We start from the raw sequence: 15,358 nt of genomic DNA, 5'->3' as shown, positions 1-15,358 counted from the left end.
CTTTGTCTTCTCCCTTGAGGCCTCCTCTCCACCGCCTCATGCTGCGGATAGTTTGGGGCTTTCCCAGAGAGTCTCTAAATTGCTAGCTACAGGGACTTTCCCCGGGAGCTTTTTCTCCCCACCAGGAGGTGTCTGAAGTTTTGTCCACTCTGTGCGAGCAGATGTTGTCAAAAAGCTGACTATTATGAGTAACAACACCCACACTTTTTCCCCGGGCACTGACCCACCAGGTGCAAAATACCATGAAAGCCATCCTCCAGGCACACATGTGCCTGGCTCACATGGGCACAGCAAACCCCCGCAAGTATCGCTGGCTGGCGTTGGTGCCGGTGCCCCATTGGTGCTGATGAAGCTAATGGAGGAACTTCAGCTCAGTTGATCTTTTTCACAGAATCACAGAATCACAGATTGGGGGGGGTTAGAAGGGACCTCTGGAGATCATCTAGCCCAACCCCCCTGCTAAAGCAGGATCTCCAAGAGCAGGTTGCACAGGATGGCGCCTGGGAGGGTTTTGAATCTCTCCAGAGAAGGAGACTCCACAGCCTCTCTGGGCAGCCTGTCCCAGTGCTCGGTCACCCTCACAGTGAAGAAGTTTTTCCTCATATTGAGAGGGAACTTCCTGTGTTCCAGTTTGTGCCCATTGTCCCTTGTCCTGTTGCTGGGTCCACTGAAAAGAGTTTGGTCCCATCCTCTTGACACCTGCCCTTTAGATATTTATAAGTATTGATGAGATCCCCTCTCAGTCTTGTCTTCTCCAGGCTATTTTCCTTAATATCCTCCTGGGTGCTGGTAACCAAATAGCTGTTCCCCATCTCTGGTACCTTCCTGGGCACTGGGAAGAGCTTGGCAAGACCTAAGGAGCTCTTGGCAAGAGCTAACTCACAGACTGGCCCGGTAAAAGAAAATGCAGCTGCCAGGAGCCACCTTCCTGCCCGTGCACTTGCTCTTGCAACTCCTCTTCTGCCTCTCCGCCGGCTTCTTAAATCTTGTCATGCTTAAGCTTTTGTCCTTACTGTCAAGGAGCTCAGTAATTCCCTCTCTCTGGCTCGGCTCTGCCCATGCAGGTCTCGTGCAGCTGCCTGAGCCCCTGTAATCTCTCTGCATAGAGCTACCCCAGCAGAAGCACTTCGTGCAGTTTCTGTCCCCAGCACTTCCAGCCTTAAAGTAACCCCATGTACAAGAAGAGTTTTCTCTCCAGCACCTGTATATTGCACATCTACAGAGCACTTTTTAATATAAAAAATCATGCCTATTTTTCACACTTATCTTATACTAAGAAGTAATGCAGAAGACATACCAGTCTTTTTTCCGTTCTGTATTTTTTACTTTCATCTTCTCTTTCCTTAAGATCTATCTAAGAGATTAGAGCTAGAGATTAAATGAGATTTTTGCTGCTGTTGCACGGTCTTCTAATTCTGCTCCCATTTACCGGCAGATACCTTGTGTCACCCGAGTGCTGACAGTGACTGTGAGCCCCTGGAAGGGCTGCAGCATAGGCATTGCACAGGAAAATTTTGGCAGACAGACTGGCAAATCTCGCTGCGGCCGTTGCCCCCCCCCACACCACCCTGCCCTCTGCAGAAGCGAGCACTGCAGACAGGAGGTTACAGCAGTGGAAGGGGATAATGTCTAACCCACCATAACAACCACGGTCAAGGCTCATCTCTCAAAGCCCTCACTGACTTGTAGATTGGCTTCAGTGCCCAAAACCTCCTCTAAATTTTCCAGCTCTGCTAGCAGATATAATGAAAAATATTCCCTCTGTCTACAAACCTTTGACCTGGCTGTGTCCTGAGACATTGCAGCTACAGCAAAATATGCTGGAGACCTCGGTGTCTGGTTCTCTTCCAAGGTAAAGAGAGTATTCCACCTCAGATGCTTGAGAAACGTGAGTTCACATCTGATTTATTTGGGGACTTTATTCTGCAGTGCAAACAGGCGGTAAGTAACTCCTCTGTGCCCTGAGCACTGTGGGGGTCACAGGGAGAGGGGGTTTTGCCACCCTAACTGCTCACCTCAGACTGACTCCCTCTCGCCAAAGCATCCCCGCATACAAACCCCTCCTGCAATGGCTGGCGATGAAAGGCCCGTGCAAAATGAAACCACAAATGCTACAGATATGCATTTTTCCTTCCATTCATGCTGTCTTACTCCAACATTTACAGGTAAAATGCTGTCAGCCTCTGCTGTCTTGGGTTTTGTTTTGTTTTTTTGGTTTTTTTTTTAATCACTCAGTTAAATGAACGCATTTTCAGCTGCTTGGTTAATGACCTAAATGTGCAAGTCATGCAGTGAGGCTACCTCCTGCAACTTGCCAGGCACAAATCTGAACGAGAAGCTTAAATGAGAGTTAAGCCCCCATCAGCGTTAGACTCCGAGCATCAGCTGCAGGGAGGGAGAGCAGTACAGTCCGGCTGCACAACGATCGCCCACTGATTTCTGCTATACTCTGCTGGAGGGCGTTTACAAGGATTTCAGATGCTAGGGTGGCTCCTGCACTTTTTTAACTTATCAAAGGAGGAATCAGATGAAAATGCATATAGCCTCTGTTGTGTTTTTTGGGGTTTTTTAAAGTTGGTGTTACTGAACCATAAATGAGTTGATCTATACTTACCACTTTAGCTGAAGACTTTGCCTCCGAGATAACTGCCTGCTCCCCAGGGGAGAAGGTGAAGTGTGGCTGGGCTGCTTTTTCCGAGGAAGATGGAAACCTTTATTATAGCCAACTTCACCCGTTCCCCCACTGGCACCATTTCTTGTCTGGGTCTTCCATGCATCCCAGCCTATACCTGTTTTACTCCATGCTCTCTTCCTTTCTTAATAAGTTAAAATGAGAGGGCATTAGCAGTGCCTGGAAGAGAAAAGCCAGCCTGGCAGGCTTACAAGTCACCTCTGGTGTGTACTGCTAGAGAAAGTACTGCCTAGTAAAGAACTGTGAACGATTGCTTTTCTTTGCAAAACCCTTTCCCAGACTCCACTGAATCTCCCTGCCATTGCTGATTAAGTTCATTGTATTCCATTTTCTCTGTGTTGATGTGACAGGGTATTTGTTTTGCATTAAATTCAGGTGAGAATTTGAGCTGACGTGTTGAAACTCAGTGAGAAGCAGACATCATCATCAGGGGAAGTCAAAATGCTACAGAGGCTGAACAAATGTTGGGCTTCCTGCTTTCAGTCCCATGGACAGGGTTGTATATTCTGGAGTCATGAACCTCACAAGGGAAATAATGACATATCCAGAGATTGAAACAAAGCTATGTATAGCTTTTCTTACCCCTGTGGCCTGCTGAAGCACATAAATAAGTCAGGCATTTTGCATTACTGTTTTGTGGACTGTTTGGAAATAGTTCATAAATTATCGGAGAATAAAGGTCAGGCTTTTAATGAATGCTTTGGAAAATCAGCATCTTTGGGAAGGATTTGACACGCTTTGTTTACAGTGTGAGAGAGTTCAACATACAAATCCTCTGAAATGCCCAAGGAGCCTTCCAACAAAACCAGCGGAGACAAGGCTAGACATCCCAAATATTTCTCCTTAAGTAAAAACAAACAACAACAAAAAAAGCAGGAAATTAAACCCTAGACCTTCCTTAGTCAGCACCGAAAACTATGAAGCAGGCTTCTTTTGAAGGTCTTTATAGCTCACCTCTGAGCTCTGGCAACAGACGCCTGATAAGTTATCTCAGTATAAACACCGGCAGAGCCAAATGCTGCTCTGGTGTAAGACCTCAGCCAGGTATCACGGGCTCATGCAAGGGACAAGGGTGGACAAAATGGGACCTTTCTGACCAGAGGCAATGGCCTGCATGTGGGGAGAGCAAAACACTTTGAGGTGCATTTCCCCCACTCAGCTCCCCTTTGTTTCCACCCCGGCGACTCTGTGGCCAGAGACTGTGTATGCCCTGTTCTCCAGGCTCTGGCACAGCTCGGCACAGCTCAGCATGGGGAGGGCTCAACGGGGAGGAAAAGGGCTGTCAAAGGTGGGAGAGAGCCTTCAGCTCTAAGCCAGTTCTCCAGTGGAAACAAACCAAACAACCAAACAAAAAAAACCCAAAAAAAACCCCAAAAACCAAACCCCCCCAGTGCTGCAATTAGCAATTTGGAGGGCAGACAGCAGTGCATTAAGTCCTGTGGCGAGGGGCTGACATCAGCCTGAGTGGGTGGAAAACCGAGACAGTGCGGACAATGGTGCTGCTCTGCTTTCCTTCTGAGCACATTGTCAAAGAAAAAAGGAAAAAGAAAACTGAAATAATTACTGCCGGCGGAGGGGGGACGGGACACACCACAATCTCTGGAGGAGCATACAGGAGATGCTCAGAAAAACACCGAGCGTGACCTTTCAGTTGGGTGTTTCCTTCCAAGCAGGGGAGGCCCCTCAGTCCCAAAGACGAGGGGCTGCTGCCACCTCTCGGCGCTCCCGGCCGCAGGGGCTCCCGCAGCCGCCGGGGAGCGGAGCGGAGCGGGGCCGGGTACCGGCCTCCTCCCGGGACGTGCCGCGGAGCGGCCCCGCTGGTGCCCGGCGGGCAGGGAAGGAGAGCATCAGCCCGCCGAGGAAGGACCCAGATGCAAAGTCAGCGCCGTTTGTTTGAAAGAAAGCAGGAATGGTTGGATGAGTATGTAAAAATCCTTCGGTACGGCATCTGTGAGCACAGCATTTAAGGCAATGAAATAAAACTCTGTGCGTGCAAATATGTCACCTATGCAAAGTTTTCTGCATGCTGAAATACACGTATGTTCAGATAACTATAAATTCGCTACATTGATGTCCTTAAAGACAGAGCAGAGACTCTGAATTAAGCCGCGTGTCTTTTCCCCTGATAGGAGGCTACTGAAATGATCAACCACCTATGAAATGTTCACAGAGAAAGCACTGCAAGCAAAGCACGGAAATTCCCTTTTTCCCAACTGGGACCTGACTGCCAGCTGGGTCGTTGGTTCCCCTGGGACATACCAGTCCATCCCAGGCAATGGCACCTGTCCATGAGCCCCTCAAGAGGTCACGTGCTGAACCTATCCTGCGCAGGGCATCCCTACATCTGGACCTTCACACAGATGGAGTAACCATCCCAAAATAGCTCCAGCAAGCTACGGCAGCACACTCTGGAAGCAATGAATGCTTTAAGGAGAAGGGTCCCTGCACCGGTTCCCAGGGACTTGCAGATCAGCCTCTGCCTATACCCCAGGGGTAGCTGTGTCTCTCCCCAAACCCCAAAGCAGCTGATTGACATGTACTGGCCCGTGGCCCTTGGACCTCCTCATTACTGCTACTGCAGTTTAGGTACATCACCTCTTTGCACACTGTGGGTTGAGAGAGGGGAACACTGCTCCTGTGTGTTAGGATCTCAAACAGCTCCTGTGCTAAAGCTCCCATCATTTCCTTGCCAGGCCAAGGAGATGCATCTATAGCTGTGTGCTCCGCAGCATGCTGGAAGTGGCAGCCACCCTGCCAGGCATGACAGACGCCTGTAGGTGGTGGCTGACGGCTCTCCCAGCAGCCCTGACATGGCGGGTGGTGTGTGTCCCTCACCCTGCCCGCTCCCTTGGTGGCACCCCTTGATTTACAGGTGCCTCAGCACAGCAGTGGTGGTGGCAGTGCCCGCTGGCACCCCGTCCCCACAGCCGTCTGGGCAAACATGGGCTGTGAAAGGGCAAGCCAGGCAGGACGTCAGGCGGAGCCGTGGGGCGATGTGCGGCGGCTGGCAGGTATCGCTCCAGCAGCGCTGGGTTTTGCCAAGCCCCTGCCCAGCTGTCGGCAGCTCTGCTGAGGTAGGGCAGCTCCTCCAAGTCGGGCTGAGTCCACCCTTTCCGAGCAGAAGGACTATTTGCTGAAAAGTTCAGGGCCCTCATGGTTTGCGGTAGGTCTGTGTAAGACAGCTAGAGGATGGCCTTTGAGGTGGGGACAAGTGTCCTAAGTTTTGGTTGAGTTACATCACCCCACAATCTTGCCTCAGCCTCTCCGACTGAGATTTCATTTTTACCCCGCTTGTGCTGCACTCTAAGATATGCCACAAACATCTGTGCCATGTCCCAACCTCATATTTTTCCATTAAAGTGCCAGTTAATTGCAAGCTAAGTGCCTGCCACGTAACCCAAGCCAGGAGAGGACTGCCCTTGGCTCCAGCCCTGCTGTGTGGCACTTCCCAACTGCACTTCCCCTGGGAAAAGCCTCGCGGCTGGATCAGGAGCTGGGAAACGAGGGACTCGGCAGTTACCTGCTCTTCTCACACGTGCTGGTATTTTCCAAGCCAGTCCTGATAAGAGGCCACACCAGAGGGACAAAGTCCAGGTTGGGGGGCCCACATCATCGCAGTATCCTCTGGCTGTGTCTCCCTAATCCACGTGCCCGACACAGCAGCAATAAACTGCAGAGGTGTGCCCAGTATGTCAGTGTTATGCACTTTTGAGGGAATACTGGGGGGTTTAAGGCGTGTTTGGAGCCCTTTTTGTTGCCAATGGAGGCAGTTACTGCTTTTTTAATCTCAGATCATAGAGACCTGTGTGGCAGATCCCAAATCTTGATGACGATGCCAAGGAGATGAGGGGTTATAGTAGTTGCATGTAAGAGAATTTGCTTTGAAGGAAAAAAAAAAGGGGGGAAAATTTTCAGACTACTCCTGATCTTTATGCAACACTGGCTAACTTGCAAATCAGTCAGAAACCAAGAAATGCCGGAGTTGTGCAAACCCCCGTTGGGTCCATGTGCCCGTTTGCCTTGTGCCCTGGGTTTCCATCTCTCTGGGGAGATGCTGAGACATGGGGCGGGGGGGCAAAGGGACCAGGGAAGGCTGCCATTCCGCGAGGACACGGCTTTGCCGGGAAACCCCTCCCTCTCTCCCGGGCTGTTGTTCTGCCAAAAGTCAAGGGACAAAAGTCTGAAACTAATGGAGTGAGAGGGGGAAAGCAGCATCTGCTGATTGCCCGAGCCCTTGCAGAGAGGGCTGTGTGAACTCTGTGCACCTTCTCCCAAAAAGGATGAGGAAGGGTCCTCCTTATCGCCCTGCCAAGAGGGGCCACAAGAGGAGAGGCCTGGCCCGACGTGCTCTGGGACAGCTTCCCGGCTGGAGGCCTGCAGGTCGGATCCTGCCACGCCTGGCTCCCAGTTTTTTCTCGGAGAAAATGGGATCCCAGCAGAGGTGATGTATCCTGCCCAAGCAGTGCAGTGCCAAGGAGGGGAGGGGGCAGGTAGAGCACCAGGAGCTGCTGCTGTCCCCCACGTCACTGCTGCAACCACTGGGTCACGGGGGCCTGCGGGAAGAGGGGCAATTGCTTGGAGTAGGATGCATGGCCCTGGACCAATGTCTGATGGATCAGACCTCAGGATCCTCAAACAATTTCTCTGGAGGGGAAGCGAAAGTAATTTCTGCGTTGCTGTAGGCAAGCAAGGTTAGCGCTCTGCATGGAAACGGACAGAAGGTAATAAAATCACAGTGCAATAAGGATGAATAGTCACCCTTAGCAGAAACCCTTGGTTACAGGCCACCCAAACCCAAACTGCCCGGATGCTGGAAGGTGCCATCAGTGCCCTGCAGGCAGGCAGAGTCCTTCGCTGCTGTTCTCTCCATGATAAAAACATTGACTGAGTTTCTAACCAAAAAACTTCCAAAAATTTTTGTTAATCCTTGAAGAGTGTTAGCAACACCTTCTTAACAGGTGAATTTGTGTAGAAAGCTGTGGTGAAGAGCTCCTGCTTGAAACTGTGATCATAGGTGATGAATGACAAGACTTTCTTTAAATGAAAATTAATCTCAGCAAAGGGAAACAATAATTTTTGCAGAGCCAAGCGCACAGAAGAGGAGGAATATCCCAGAGTGATGTGACTGACAAGACTTTGTGGTGAAAAATGTGAAATATTTTGAGTGACACATAGACACTAGTAAGCAGGGAGGCGTTATTGTCCATGCTCAAGGTCTTCTGCAGGCAGATGAAGCCCTGGGGGCCGGGGCGGCTCTGGGCCTGGGGACAGGCAGGGGAGTCTTTGGCAACATGCCCCCCCTCCTACACAAAACACCACCAGCCGCCCAGCGTGTCCTGGCACAGAGCCTTTTAGCAGCCGCTCGTGTTTTTAATTAGCTGATGGATTGCAAAGGGCTTTAAAATCAGCCTTTCTCAGAGCAGTGGGACAGCTGAGGTCTGGTGTCCTCAGGATTTACCCCAAAAGCGAGGGGCTGCACGTGTCCTTTGGCACCCGCTGCATTGCAGCACCAGAGCCGCCGCAAGAGCCACTGCCCCCTCTGCACAGCTCGTGGCTTGTCCCATACTGCCTTGATTTCCTATCATTAAAACTTTCACTTTCTGCCATCCAGACAGAAAAAGGGATCCAAAAATGGTTCAAGTGTCATTTCATGGGACAGACAGACAGACAGACAGACAGGCTGCCCAAACACCTGCAGCTAACGTCTGCACACAGATCACGCTCAAAATATGTTTCCCTGTTTTCACATCTCCGAGAGGTTTGAATGGGGGCTACATGTTTGGAGTTGGGTTTTGGGGTTTTTTTCCTTCCCTGCTTTGCTGAGTTTGTGTCAGGACGGAAAGAAATGTCAGCGCACAGCGGGGAGGTGCCGAGGCTCCGGCTGGGAGATGCCTCCGATGGGAGAGGAGCAGAGGCCGGGGGGCCATTAGCACCGGGCGAAGCAGCAGCAAGAGGCATGCAGCTTCTGTTAAAACACCCTTTCACTGCTTGTAATAAGGCTCCCTCCTGGTAGGAAATTGCCCTTTCCCCAAAGGCGCTCATTCATGCCTTTCCCCTGGAGATGAAAAAGCAACAGGCTGCACATTTATTGGTAGAAAGCTTTAGGATTGCCCAATAATTAATCTTTGTAGAAAAATAGGTTTAAAATAGTGTCAGACACTGAGGGGATTCCTTGCTTTCTAATTACCATCCCGTAATCTCTCTCCTTTCCTTCTCGTCCCTGCTTCTGCGGCACTTCCCCACTCCTGCAGCCTGGCCCCTCTCCCTGGGTCTCCCCCAGCCGCCCTGTTCCCAGCAGGCTCCACCACAGGCGCTTTGATGCTGGTCCCAGTAACGCTCCCAGCACCCCTGGCCTCAGGGCGTGCAGGCAGGGGACAGGGCTGAGCCCTGGAGCGCACTCACTTTCTCCGAATAAAGGGCAACGTCCTTGCTCCTGACTCCCAGCCCTCCCAGGGTTTTGGCCTAGATGTGGCAGAAGAAAGTGATTTTTAAGTTTAAACAGGCCCAGAGCTTCTGTATTTATGGCTCATATTAATATTTAAACTGTGACATGAGAAAAAACAAAACAAAACAAAACAAAAACCAGCAAACAAACCCTGCATATAGTTTCATTCTTTTTCACAGCTAATCAGCAACAAAGGGGAGGAGGTTGCTGGGCTCATCGTCTTGGCAGAGCAAACCCTCTTTCTCCAGCTGTCCTCACCTCCCAGTGAGGGCACGGACCTGTGCTTTTTCCAGGGAAGGATGCGCTTGTTTTATTGTTGCCCTGCCTTGTTTTGTAGGCGTGATCTGAGATCACCCAGAGACATGTTGATTGAGACAAACTTGTATCTGCTCCTGGGGAAGCAGTGGCCTTAACAGTCAAGGCAGACCTCAGAAGCTCCACTTCATATTGCAGGTCTTGGATGCGAAGATCTCTACCAAGAGGAAAAGCACTCACTGTCCAAGCTGATTTTACTTATGGGGCTAACTATGGGGATGCGGGGTTATCAGTGATGCTATACTTTTCCTAAACGCCCCGGATTTCCATCTGCATGGAAAGCTATTTGAGTCAAACAGGAGTGCTGAAACCTTCAGTCTTGAGTGCTCACATCTATGTAGGCTTGGGAGCCATGGATTTCATAAATGGCAATTGCAGGGAGAGCTCGTACCTACATCCTCTCCACCCTGCCATTGAACAGATTTTATCATTCATTTCAGATTAAATCCTTCACATCATCTCACACAAATGAGGTCTGCATTGTCACCTTTACTGACGTAATGAACTTAAGAAACGGTGTGGTTGTTGGGCTGTTGAATTTTGTTCTTTTTTTGATCCTTTTGTTTTGTTTGCATGAAGGAGAACAGAAACATGAAAGAGCAAGTCATCATCACAAAATGTACTTCCAGCGGCGGAAAGCGTGTCCTCCAAGCAGCGTTAGGCACCGTGCTAACCCTTCAACTTCAAAAGTTTTAGAAAGGCAGAAATGAAACCCCCAAAGCCAATTGCGTGTTTCCTATATCTCTTTATTGACCGCCACTGACCGCGTTCTCAGGTTGAGTGCCAGATACCAGTGGGAGAGGTGGAGCTACCCTAGAATTACAGCGAGAGCAAGGGAGACGGTGTGTTACGCGCAGGCTGGGGAGAGCCGGCTGGGGACGTGAAGCCTCTGCACAGCGGTGAGCCTCCCTCTCTCCCCTGAGGACCTACTAAGACAGTGGAAAGACGTGCTTGTCTTCGTGTCGGTTGTCCCTAAGGGAAACGACAGGGTAGTGGTGTGAACAGACACACTTAAAGGTTTTGCTGAAAAAAAGTATATGTTGCAACCCCCGAAGGCAAGACATTATTATTTCTCCTGCGGTTGCATGGAACTCATGGCACGTTCATCGCGTGTATGCAGGATCTCAGGCGTGGGGCTTGGCTCTGTTGGTTTGATTTTTGTTTTTTTCAAGAGTAAACAGTTTAACTCTGCATGGGGTAGAGCAAGTCTGCAGGGCTTTTCCCCTGCTCCAAGCCCCGCCTCAAGCCTCGGTGCACCAGCAGCCATCATTACTTGTGCACTCCCTCCTACCTGGTGGTGGTTATGGACTACAGCACCGGACGAAGACCCTGTCAGCAAGTACAACAGCGTGGCAGCACGCACCATCCATGCCATCCCCACAGCACAGCTCGCAAGTTTAAGCTTCAAAGTCCACCAGCCGCTCACCCAGCCCCTTGTCCCGTCTGAGGGAAAGGGAAAAAAAAAAAAAAAGAAAAAAAGGGAGGGGGGGAACCAACAAAATAAACCCCTCTAGATATTCACTGATATCTATGCAATGGCTCTGGGAATGAGACCTGCAGACGGTGGCAGCCTGCGTACCGCAGCGACAGGCGGGCTTAAGAGGAAGGCGCGGAGGTGGGCTTCTCCTCCCGGGACACAGGGATGGGCCTCTCGCTGTGGCTGGCGTCCATGTTGGAGGGGACCTTGGGTCCTGAGAAGGTCAGCATGCCGTCGTTGGACAGGGAGCAGGTGATGGCAGCCTGGTCCACGTTGGCGGGCAGGCGGTACCGGCGGTGAAATTCGCGGGAGATGTAGCCGTGGTCATCCTGAGAGGCAGTGGGGAAAGGGGGGAAGGTCCGTCAGAAACCCCCCAGCACCGCGCTGCACCTCCCTCTGCCCAACCCCGCGGCTCCGTCAGACGGGGGTCTACATTCGTCCTGGCTTATCGTGACACTGTACTGCCGGTATCGCCGGGTGCATCTCTGCTTTTTATTCTATTATTTTACATGTTGTAGGGGCAAATGTCCCCTCATGATGCCCCTAAAGCTGCAATAGCTGAGCAGAGCAGCAGGGTGTGATTTTGGCCATATTATACCTCGGGATCTGATTTGAATGTGGGCCCTGCCACAGCCTCCGATTTCAAAGGATGCTTGGAGAGAAAGTCTGGGATTCTGCGAAGGTAAAAGCACTGCATGCCTGTGCGCCTGTGTATTTCCTTACTAGGCAGAAATGCTGTGTCAGCCAAAGTACACAATCCTGCCACCCTCTCTTTTTTGGCCAAAAGAATGAGAAACGCAATAAGTTTTTTTAAGTCAGGCATGAAAGCAGCTGGTCTCTTTCTCTGGAAAAAATAACTACATTAAAAAAATACATACTGTTTCCAGGCTAGAGCTTTCTCTGGCCAAAAAAGTGTATGAGAAGAATTAAACCCCTGCTGGTATAATTCACTTTTCGACCCCCACAGATATTTCCATGACATACATGTTAAAAGTTTCCAAGCCTGAGGCACTCGGTTGTTTTTCTTTTGTTTTGTTTGCTCTTGCTTTTCTCCCCCAGATCAGCATATGAAAACTCTGTTTTCACTAACGATTCTGGCTTATGAAAACTCAGCCATGCTTCGGCCGCGCCAGATGATGTTCTTTGTCTGAGCCAGTGTTATTAGTGAACAATGGACATCACCATCTGACGATGAAAATTGAAAATAAACAAAAGAGGAGTGGATTAGCTCATCATTGTCAGATATCAGGTTGGGGCTCTATGGGAACGGACCATGCCAATAGTGACAACCGATAAATAACTCCTTCTTCTGATATATTTTTTTTCCTTCAGCTGAGGACCACTGGAAAGAAAGAAAATGGAGCTCAACCAGTTGCTCCACCATCACCATCACTTCCACTTACCTGTCTTTCACTGTGCTTGCCATGGATTTCCACAAAGTCATCGATAATCTTCACACTCAGGTCTTCGGGAGAGAAGTGTTTTACATCCAGCATGATTGTAAACTTGTCCCGGTCAGACCTCACCTGAAACGAACATTGTTAGACAGTAAGACCCAAGCTCTAAGCGTGGAGGCAGCGCCAGCATTGCTACAGCTTAAAAGCCAGAGAAGGGGTAGTCTGGCAGCGGCATGGTTTCCCTTTCGGCAACTACGGGACTCAGTGGGGGTTTTCCTTCCCATCGCGGGGAGCCAGGAACACTGGGAGGCTGCAGCAGGCATCTGTGCCTTCGCTACTGCTCTGGGGAGAGGCGTCACTTCTCACCACTATTCTTGTGGCGGGGACCTCTTTGCACTCAGCGATCTGCCAGATGCACCGGGCGTTCGTGCTCAGCAGCAAGAGGGGATGGAAACCAGTGTAATAGTCCCTGATAGCATGTGTTTCGTCCTTTCAGCGATTTATAGTTTCTTTGTGGTCTTAGCTCTGGGAGGAGACCAATAAGAGAGGGCTAGAGAAATCACCGGTCCCTGACCTTTGGACCACAGCCCCCATGGCTACATGCTCCTCCTACACGCTGCCTTCGGAGAATTGCTCCTGGGTCGTCCAGCATGGGCTTGCAAAAACCACAGAGCTCCTGAGGAAGAGGAGGGAGCTGGAGGAAGCTCCCACTCACCGGGGTCCTCTCCCACGCAGAGCTGCCCTCATGGGCGCTTACTCCAGGAGCAGCCTAGCTCTTCCCTCGCCATACGACCAGCAGGCATGAGGGCAGCAAAGACAGCCTTTTGCGTGTCAGAAACAACCGTCGGGAGCCAAAATATTTTCCATTTCTCAAAGGGAAGCCTTCTCCCCAGCGAGGGTTTCCCTCTGTGCCCAAGAAGGGGTGGGCGGGCTGTGCTTGGTGGTGGGCCGGAGGTCTTCCTTGCCCCCTCGCACCCCAGCGTGGGGTTACAGTCGCTGGCCCCCGCTGGTGAGCCGTGGGTGGGGAGGAGCAGGCGGAGGCGTAAGGAGGGAGAGGAAGGAAAAGGAAAGGAAGCTGAAGAGCCCTTACCTCTGAAATGCCCGACTCCAGCACGCTGCGGAAGAGGGACTGCCTGTAGTAGGGGCTGATAGTGGAAGAGAACAAAGGCAGGAGATCATACTCAAGGAGACCCTCTCCGAAAAACTGGTCAAACAAACGGCTTGGAATGAGGGGTCCCAGAGCACGCTTGAACCAGGGGTGCTGGATGGTAATGTCCATGCTTGCTGCTGCTGCGACCTGTGGCTGTGAGGGGAGAGCGGTGCGGGCAGTGCTGCTGCTGGGGAGACAGCGATGCCTTGGCTGGACTGCGCAGTGCAGCCCCAGGGAAGCTCCCCCTATATATACCAGTCTCGCAGAATGAAGGCATTAGTGGGATTTCTCTGGAAAGACATGATCTCATGATGGAGGCAACGTGGTCAGCAGAAATGCGGAGACTGACCTGGAAATGACAGTCTGGTTGGAATCGGTGCCAGGTCTCCTGGAGGGACGATGCCAGGCAGCAGGCTGTGAGACATGGGATGCCCAGGGGTACTGGCAGGTTCTCTACGGGATCAAGCAGGTTAAACAGGACACCCTGGCGGGTGTCTTGAGGATGCTTGTGAAGGAGGTCTGTTCTGTGGGTCTTTGTAACCCGCCCTTGGCTTTTTGTTTATTTGCTTCTGTTTCTGCCCCTCCTTGAAACAGAGACACGACGTCTCTTCCAAATAAATAAAACAGCTTTCTTCCAAGTCAGGAAAAAGGGTCTGATTCCGGTTGAGAAAGGGAAACTTTTTTTGTGATGTGCTATACAGCGTCCCCACCACTTAGGAGGGGCCTGATACCCCTGGTGGAGGGATCCTGGTGAGGCTGGCAGGGAAGCAGGACTAATGCTTGATGCAGAGCATGAACACGGGTTTGACAAAACAGAAACTTTTAACAAACAAATACTTTGGCAAAAGAAAGAAGAAAAAATAAGTTTGGTCACCAACCGTAACAGCAGTCCGAGAGCTTCTCTTGAGAGTGTCCTTGTTTTGATTTAGGTGTTTTGTGGGAGATTCATTTATCTCCTGGTGTCACAACACAGATCCTGCTTAACATGCATTTCTGTTTATGGCTGGTTTGCATTTCTGTTTCACTTAAAGCTGCCTTTAAGGGGTTGTTCACCATCCTGGATGGACCAGGGAAGGGGTAAGTGGGCGTCTCACTGTGGGAGCAGCAAGCTCTGCCAGAGAGCTGAAGCGGCTGGGTGGCAAAAGGATGGCGAAAGCACAGCAAGGCTGCACGGCTCCAGAGCAAGGCTTGGCACGAGGCCACGGCAACAGCCAAAACCCCATTTCCACTGGAGCCAGTGATGTAGGGACTGCATCCATCCTAGGGGACTTCTGGAGAGCAGAAGCACCTACGTTAGGAGTCTTGTGTGTCTTAGCACCTTTTGCAGTCAGCGGAGAGCAAGGGAGAAAGAGGAGAGGGCACCTCCAAAAGGCAGTTTGGAACTGACGGGCTGGATGATCCTCTTCTGGTGTCAGAGACTAAGGAAACCAAGGGTGGCGGAGATCCTGGCATCAGTGCTTCAGGAGAAATGGGATCAGTTCAGAGGAGCTAAATTCAGAAAAGCACTGAGGCAAAGTGACATACAGTTGAACATCCTTGGCTCTGACTCCCACACAGTGCATGGAGGCAGGTGAGGAAAAATGGGAACCAGAAGATCCGGTTACAGAGGCTTTCCTTCATGGAAAGCAAAATGTTCAGCAGAAAAACACCCAAAAAGGCAGTAGAGACCTCTAACAAGACAGACAAGAGTTTAGGTTGAATCTCACCTAGTTTCAGCAAGAAAAGGCCCTGTGGTCTGGCCATGGCTCTCGGCCATGAAGGCTTTTCTAAAATCAGGTGCCAGAATGAGATCAATCCCTCCTCGAGACATGCAGGAAAAAATCACAACAGGCAGACCTAACCTCCATTTAGTCCCATTGTCCCAAATCTGTCATTTTGCTTG

At 50.8% G+C, this 15,358-nt stretch overlaps 1 protein-coding gene across 1 annotated transcript; it reads right to left on the bottom strand.

The window, feature by feature from the left end:
• Positions 1 to 2,052: 2,052 nt before the first annotated feature.
• On the bottom strand, positions 2,053 to 13,605 carry CRYAA (crystallin alpha A). Its single transcript, XM_075773106.1, has 4 exons — positions 13,417 to 13,605; positions 12,333 to 12,455; positions 10,044 to 11,258; positions 2,053 to 2,181 (listed from the first exon to the last, which is right to left on the bottom strand). Exons 1-3 carry the CDS (start codon positions 13,603 to 13,605, stop codon positions 11,049 to 11,051), a joined length of 522 nt encoding a protein of 173 aa, XP_075629221.1. The 3' UTR covers positions 2,053 to 2,181; positions 10,044 to 11,048.
• Positions 13,606 to 15,358: the final 1,753 nt, after the last annotated feature.

Source organism: Balearica regulorum, chromosome 1, assembly GCF_011004875.1.
Source record: "Balearica regulorum gibbericeps isolate bBalReg1 chromosome 1, bBalReg1.pri, whole genome shotgun sequence".
Classification (NCBI taxonomy): Eukaryota; Metazoa; Chordata; class Aves; order Gruiformes; family Gruidae; genus Balearica; species Balearica regulorum.
This window is presented reverse-complemented; position numbering and strand designations above follow the sequence as displayed.

Coding starts and splice junctions, on each gene's coding strand:
- CRYAA (XM_075773106.1), bottom strand. CDS start 13,605: ATGGACATTACCATCCAGCACCCCTGGTTCAAGCGTGCTCTGGGACCC. Junction 12,456..13,416: donor TGGAGTCGGGCATTTCAGAG/GTAAGGGCTCTT, acceptor TGTTCGTTTCAG/GTGAGGTCTGACCGGGACAA. Junction 11,259..12,332: donor GCAAGCACAGTGAAAGACAG/GTAAGTGGAAGT, acceptor ACTGCCTCTCAG/GATGACCACGGCTACATCTC.